Source organism: Acanthochromis polyacanthus, chromosome 18 (genome assembly GCF_021347895.1).
Source record: "Acanthochromis polyacanthus isolate Apoly-LR-REF ecotype Palm Island chromosome 18, KAUST_Apoly_ChrSc, whole genome shotgun sequence".
Taxonomy (NCBI): domain Eukaryota; kingdom Metazoa; phylum Chordata; class Actinopteri; family Pomacentridae; genus Acanthochromis; species Acanthochromis polyacanthus.
Genome location: NC_067130.1, coordinates 28,011,938 through 28,019,567, shown reverse-complemented (window position 1 = coordinate 28,019,567; position 7,630 = coordinate 28,011,938). Strand labels below are relative to the sequence as shown.

Below are 7,630 nucleotides of genomic sequence, written 5' to 3'. Positions count from 1 at the left end.
TCCTCTTCCCATAGTGCATCCTGGTGCATTGTGTTCCCAGGTAAGTGACGCATCCGTCCATCCATGTTAATTTTGGTCATTTTGGACAATTGTTTATGCATTTTGGACACATTTTAGTCATTTTGGACTAATTTGGATGGATTTCACTATTTTTGGACATGTAGGTTAGTAAGAAACAAAGCTGACTATAATCGTGTCAAACTACCATAAATACACAGAACATGTCCACATAGACACAAAAAGACTACAAAGACAAAATAAAAAGCAAATTTTTGTGATTTTTTTATTGAAACATTGCGATACTATTGTTATGATAATTTTGTTTGGGTCCTGATAAAGTTGTAGTGAAATACTGATATCATGACAGCATTAAGGAGTGAAGTTAAACACAATGATAAAGATTTGGCTCATTTTAAGTCATTATTTTTATGAAAAACTGAGCTTTTATCGTGTTGCATCAGATTCGTTCTGCGTTTCTCGTCGTTGTCGTCAGATTTAACAGCTGCAGGTGAAGATCTGATTTGCCTTGAGCAGCTTAGCGTCCTGACAGGTTTCGGTGTTTGAGGAAGGAGGTGAGTCTTCGTTTGTTTGTGGAGTTAAATCCAGCAGGCCGGCCGGGTGTGGTGACAGTTGGCTAAGTCATCAACGCCTTTTCCACCAGGCTCCCATTAATCCCAATAAAATCAATGTGAGGCCGAGCAGCTCCACTGGATCGACTGACCGACGGACAGTTTGTGCAAGTGGGATTTTTTCTTAAAAACTGAGATTATGGAGCTGATTTTCACTGCTGAGTGTAGAACAAAACATCACACATCGACTTTCTAGCCGACTCCATGGACTGGATATCTTCCTAGTTTCAGATTTGCATGGCGTTCCAGGTGTGTCATTTGAATGCAGGATTATTACTCCACTATCTGCTGCTGATTTCTACACGGGGCCATTATTCTACATCCTGCTGTTACAGGAAAATGAGTCAGAAAAACACACAGAAAGACTCAAACAGGGAGAAAAACTGTGTTTACAGTGCTCATCGTAGACAAACAGCATGTTCTACCTTGTAGCTATGCAGGTCTGACGGTTGTATTTCACTTAATCTTCAAGAAAAAACAAAGTTTCTGCTTCTCGGTTCACCCTTTATTCAGCATTTATCAACCAGTTTACATCACACACAGCTTATTTAAATATATTATACAAAATTACAATGGATCTCAATGACATTTCTCCCTTTTATCCACACGTAAACGCATTTTTCTTCCTATATATTATCTCAAACAGGCCTTCAGTGAACTTTATTCCTGTGGTTAATCTTCATAGATCTTTTATTTAACAGAAACTTATTGTAAATGTTAATTCAAAGCTGCTATTTCATTCCATGTTGGCTCTCGTGGTGCCGACGGAGATCCACCTTTCGCTGGAAGCCCTTTGAGCAAACGTCGCAGCCGAACGGTTTGAATCCCGTGTGCTTCCTGCTGTGTGTGATCAGGTTGGAGCTCTGGCTGAAAGCTTTGCCACACACCTGGCATTTGTGGGGCTTCTCGCCTGCAACATAAAGCACAGACAGCAGTAAGAAATCTGTCCTTCTACGTATGATTCCTCTCTGTTACCAAAAAAGGGTGGCGAGAAAGAGTTTGCATGAACAGCCACGAGGAAGAATCGTGCCTTTGTTCAGATTTGTCAAACACATGTTGAGTTCCTTCTACTGAGCGAAGCAGGAAAACCAGATATGCAAATCAGCAGGGTATTTGTTTAAGCTTCTTTTTCTGATTTATCAGCAGTTATATTGCTCCTGGAAAACTGCTGCACCTGGAAAGTAGAGAGGAGTTCCAGTTTTGAACCGTAACAGTAAAATAATGAGCATATCTACCGGTGTGGATGTACGTGTGTTTCTTCATGTCCGACTTCTGGTGGAATCTCTTCCCACAGTACTGGCAGGGATACGGCCTCGTGTCCGAGTGGATCAACAGGTGTGTGGACAAAGTGGACGAGCGCTTGAAGGATTTCCCACACATCTTACACTCGAAGCTTTTTTCCTGGAAAAGAATAAAAGCACAAAACGCCATCAGTGACATGAATAAGATGACAGAAAAGTCGTGTGTCAGGGTGACTTCCAAGAGATGAGTTTTTGATCATAAAACATTTTTCTTAATCAACAGATAGTCTGCCCATTTTTCATATAGATGTGCTTTTTTTCAATTGTTTTATTCTATTATTTTCATTTCTATAATCATATTTCTTTTTAAAATTGTGTTATTTAAATTCCATCAAAGGTCCACATTTTTGCATAAAAAATCTCCAGAATGCAAGCGTGATTGTGAGGAGTATTGCCCAGAGACAGACATCCATCCATCCATCCATTCTCTATACACCGCTTTATCCTCACTTGGGTCACGGGGGGTGCTGGAGCCTACCCCAGCTGACTCAGGCGAAGGCAGGGGACACCCTGGACAGGTCGCCAGTCTGTCACAGGGCTACATATACAGACAAACAATCACACTCACATTCACACCTACAGGCAATTTAGAGTGATCAATTAACCTCAGCATATTTTTGGACTGTGGGAGGAAGCCGGAGTACCCGGAGAAAACCCACCCATGCACAGGGAGAACATGCAAACTCCATGCAGAAAGATCCCAGGCCCACCCCGAGATATTGTTGCTGCAAGGCGAAAGTGCTAACCACTACGGCACTGTGCAGCCCAGAGACAGACATGAAAACACAAATATAAGCATAGATTTTCTTAGAGGATGCATGGGATAAGTCCTCCTCAACATGCAAAATATGTGCATTTGTCAGCCTCATAAAAACATGACAAAATCTGTATTTAAAAAAAAGACAGTAAAGACCCAGATTCCTACGTAAAAGTCCATCAGAATGCAAAACATGTATGTTTTAAAGCTCAAAAACCTTACGAATATTCAAATTCTGCCTGATTGTGAAGAATACTGCCTACAGGTATGAATATAGATTTTCTTGGAGGATGCATTGTATATCCATTTTAATACATAGATTATCTGCTTTTGTTGCCCTCAGAAACATGAAAGAAACAGGCAAATCTGCTATAATAAAAAAATGGCAGAAAAGACAGAATTTTTGCATAAAAATCCACCAAAATGCAAGTATTTCAAGCTCAAAAACCTTCGTAATACTCAAATGAAACATTATTGTGAGGTGAATTTCCTAGAATTGTGTTAATTCTAGGAATCTTTCAATAAATAAATATTGAAAGATGTAAAAATGAGGTGAACTGAATCATGAGAAATGTAGGATTTGACAGCTTTGAAGTTTAATCCACTCCAGAGGGTAAATTCTAAGATATACTGGCTTCTGTTTCTCCCCTAACTTCAGCATTTTGCAAAAAAATAAAAAGGCTTTTGCTGTCTGTAGGGGCACTGATGTACCTGTGAGTGGACGTTCATGTGCTGCTCCAGACTGACGGCGTGACCGAAGGTTTTCCTGCAGATGCTGCATCCGAAAGGCCTCATGCCGCTGTGAGACCTCCTGACGTGAACTTCGAGTCCGTGAGGCGTCGAAAACACCTGAAGCAAAGTCAGAACATCAACAAAACTGAAACACACCCACATTTGGCACATTTTTACCTGACAGACTTGACGTTTGGAGGAAAAAGAAGCTGCACATCCAACTTCAACCTGAGTGTGTGATGCTGCCGTACCTTGTCGCAGGTGATGCAGTGGTAGGTGTTGGAGGTGGGGGAGTAGTGGGTGCTGCAGTCCAGAGGCTGATCCGGCTGAGGGCTGCTCCGGATGTGGTTTCCGTACAGATTGCTGGCGTGCTGCAACACCGTGGGGCTGAAGCTCATCTGACGGAGGTCATAGGACGGAGACTCCCAGGTGAAAGTGGACTTATAGTAGGGAGGGAACTCGGCCATGTGAGGCTCTGAAAGGGACGAAGAAGCACGTCTATGTTTTGTTGTTTGAAGTCCAAGCAGTATTTCCTCAAGTATATTCTCTTATTAGGTGCTAGTAATGTATTTATCCAGATCAGCCCAGTGTGATTTGGATTTTACTCCGCCAAAGAACGGCAGAGTTATGTGACGATTTGCATACGTTTGTCTGTCTGTCTGTTAGCAACATTACTCAAAAACTAACGGATTTGGATGAAATTTTCAGGGAAGGTCAGAAATGACACAAGGACCTCCTCATTGGATTTTGTCAGCGATCTGGTCTATAGTCTGGATTCAAAAATGTGTTAAATTTTTTTTCTTACAAGATACCATCACTGTCACTATAACAACAAGTGAACACTACATCAGCTGCCTGCTGATGATCACATGATTGCGATCTTACTACAAATCAGCCGCTGCAGACTTATTGGGACTTAGCTGTCAGAAATGAAACAAGGAACAATTGATTAAATCGTGGGAGTGTTTCCCAGTCCCATCAATTCGTACATATTCAGGCCATGTGATTCGGTGTCCATACATAACGTACACATGCATAACACATGCCTCTGCTCAGCTCAAGGCTGTTTTCCTGTGGGTATATCTATATTAAATGGGCACATTCTAAGTTGTCGGGATTTCTGGCACAGTTTTTTTTTTCAAGATTTCTGCCGTCGGAAATGGAAAGCACTCTGAGTGCTTTCCTTGTTTGTATTCGTTTTGTTCAGTTGAAGCTGTTTTATCTGATTGAAAATGTAAAGAATGTGTATCTGGGCAGTTCTATATACAGGGTGTCCATAAAGTCTCTTTACAGTTTTAAGAATTTATTACAAAGTCAGTAAGATATCTTAACCAGATTTGTTTTGTTGTAATCAGTGTTTATTAAAGTCTGTAATCACTTTGAAATTGTGTGTTTCAGGTATCCTGTTGGTGAAAGAGGTACTGTTAAATGAAACTCTAAAAAATGGCTACTCCTCAAGAGAAAGCACGATGTGTGTGATGGTTTATTGAGACGAAATGGGATGTGCAGACTCAGCAAAACTACAGATGCTACAGATACAAATACTAAGTATGGAAGAGATCCACCTTCACGTCCTTCAATTCCTGCATGGCACAGGAAATTTATGGAGACAGGGACAGTGTTGGATAAAGGGAGGAGTGAGCGACCAAGAACATCCCTCAGGTGTCGTTATGGACACCCTGTATACTTCCTTTAAACTTTTATGATTTTAGCTTTGTTTTTATTTGAGCTGATTTATTATAGGCTCTATTTTTTTGGATTTTATGGCAGTTTTAGATCCACAAGTGGGATGTTTGTCATCTTCTGCTGGACTGTTACACAAGACAAGATGCACGAGATACATCTCTCTTAATATTTAGCATTTATTGTGACACAGAAAGCAACACAGACTGTCTTAAACCTTTCTGCTTCATGAGTACATGCATTCATGTTTGAACTGACACCTGAGCCCTGAGTTCATTTACATAAATAAACACGTTTCCACCATGAATTGCATCAGAAATGTCACCAGAATGCAGAAGAAACAACCCCAAGACCCAAACCTGCACCCATAAATATTAAATGTAAAGTTTTCACGGCTCACCTGTTATGTAGTAGGGCTGTGTGGGAGCTACCGGAGGTCTGGTTGGCTCTGAGTGAACAGGTAGAGTGCCTTCACACTCCGCTTCATCCTTTTCAGGTGAGCAATGACCTGCAGGTGAAGACGGACGCCTTTCTGAAGAGTCTGTGGTCTGAACCTCTGCTGGGATTTCTAAAAAAAAAAAAAAAAAAAAGAACAAAAAACAAGCCAAAATAAATTAAAGTGCTGATTAAATCAAACAAAAGACAAAGTGTGATTATAAAGTGCATCGATTTGGTCAAAATAGGAAAATATCTGTATGGAGTTTTAGTCATGTAGGTGTTTTTAAAAGTTTCAGTAAAAAGCAGGAACCAAAAAAAGAAGTCTAGTTGCTTTTTACTGAAGCTTTTAGACCTTAAATAGGAAACATGCTGCATGTTAAATGCTTAATTAATTAATAAGAGATGCATGAATGGAGTCGAAATTCTACCAAAAGTAGCTTTAAATTCATGATATTGTGCAGTTAAAATGGGCAGCAGTCATTTAAATTCACATATTTACATACAATTTTACTACTTTTTAAGACATACCAGCACATATGGAGAGGTTCTGCTCGTCTTCATAGGATCTGTGGACATTATAAGATGTACACCTTTTGTTTTTCACCAGAAATGAACGAGGCATGTTGATCCTGCAAAGAAAAATACAGAAAAGCTTGTAAAGTTATTTAAAAATATTGTATATGTGTAAGTAAAACAATGCTCTAGATAAATACTGTAAGAAAAACTGTCAATTTATGTGTATAAATAAGAATTTTAAGCTCATTTTATGTGTATAATTTTTACAAAAATTAGTATTTACATCCTCTGTCTTTAATTTCTATTGAGTAACCTTCTTATAATTTAATTTATGCTGATTTAAAACATATTCTGAACACATTTTAATATATTTCAGATTATTTAACATTAATGAAGATAAAACAAACTTTTAATTAGTGCTTTTAATGCACCTTTACAGTAGATATTAAGCATTTCCTCCTGTAAAACTCTGCAAAAGTCAAACTGCAGCTACTTACCGTTAACTGAACAGCCTCCCAACACCAAAAACAAACAAAGTTTCCTTATTAAAAAAATCTGTCCAGTTGAGGAGAAACGCATCGCAAAAAATCCTTTTCCTCAAAGTTCTAAAAGCAAAGCAGCGTTAAAACTTCCACTTGTTGCTCTTTCTGTCTTTCTCCTCCCTGATTTTCAATCAGATAATTCCGCAGGAGAATCTGACTGTGGTTTCAGCCAATGAAAAGGCCACGAAGCTGCTGCAGAATTTGCTTAGAAAAACACTGAAGCTGCGGAACAGTTAGTGACACAAAACACCCACAGAGAGGAGAAAAAGACTGGAAAAACACCTGCTAATTAAGATACTGTTAGAGAATTGCAATAATCCTAAATTAAGGTTAATTAATTTATATCCACCTGCCTTTTTACATGTGAAAAACATGAATAAACTGAATTTTGAACTTTAAAAAAGTACAAATACATGTCAGAACTTCCAATAAAAAATCCGAGTGAATATTTCCAATGTTCCAATGTTTGATTTACAGGATTTACTCGAAGTCATGTTGTATAACTGCAGGATTTAAATGACCAACACATCACATGAGGCTGAAGCCCCTCCAAAGACACACAAACCAAACCTGTCCGGGAGATTAACTCTGTTGACTCTTTATTCTGTTTTTATTAAACCATGTTGATGTTTTCAGACGTGACAGATTTCTGCTGAAGAGTCACACACACAGGAAACTGAGTAGTTTGTTGAGGAAAAGCTGTTAAAAACACTAATATCTGCCTGTCAAATCCCATTTAAATAAGTGAGTAAAAGGTGAGAAACTGTGAAAATTTGCTTGGGTGAAAAGGTGCAAGAGCGACACCTTGTGGACAAAAGGTACATCTGAAATTTGCCACTTTACAGAATTTTAGGGGCATTTAATTTTATTTACATGTTCATAAATGATTTAAATTTTAAAGAAATAAACAATATACATAAAGAAATTAAATTAAAATTTTTGCACAATTTAAATGGACATAAAAGTTTCTGGGACAATTTATCCAGACTTTTTAAATGTATATGCATGATGAGATGCATAGTTTCTGTATGT

The 7,630-nt window shown here is 38.7% G+C and overlaps 1 protein-coding gene across 1 annotated transcript; it reads right to left on the bottom strand.

The window, feature by feature from the left end:
- Positions 1-265: 265 nt before the first annotated feature.
- gfi1b (growth factor independent 1B transcription repressor) lies at positions 266-6,875 on the bottom strand. The gene is made up of 7 exons (XM_022221232.2): positions 6,554-6,875; positions 6,069-6,169; positions 5,503-5,670; positions 3,671-3,894; positions 3,399-3,536; positions 1,865-2,030; positions 266-1,539 (listed from the first exon to the last, which is right to left on the bottom strand). The coding sequence occupies exons 2-7, from the start codon at positions 6,160-6,162 to the stop codon at positions 1,361-1,363; spliced, it is 969 nt and encodes a 322-aa protein (XP_022076924.1). The 5' UTR covers positions 6,163-6,169; positions 6,554-6,875; the 3' UTR covers positions 266-1,360.
- Positions 6,876-7,630: the final 755 nt, after the last annotated feature.

Excerpts from the sequence above, each read along its gene's own strand:
- gfi1b (XM_022221232.2), bottom strand. The coding sequence starts at position 6,162 with ATGCCTCGTTCATTTCTGGTGAAAAACAAAAGGTGTACATCTTATAAT. Across the intron at positions 5,671-6,068 it reads GAACCTCTCCATATGTGCTG|AAATCCCAGCAGAGGTTCAG; the intron begins GTATGTCTTAAA and ends TTTTTTTTTTAG. Across the intron at positions 2,031-3,398 it reads ACATGAACGTCCACTCACAG|GAAAAAAGCTTCGAGTGTAA; the intron begins GTACATCAGTGC and ends ATTCTTTTCCAG.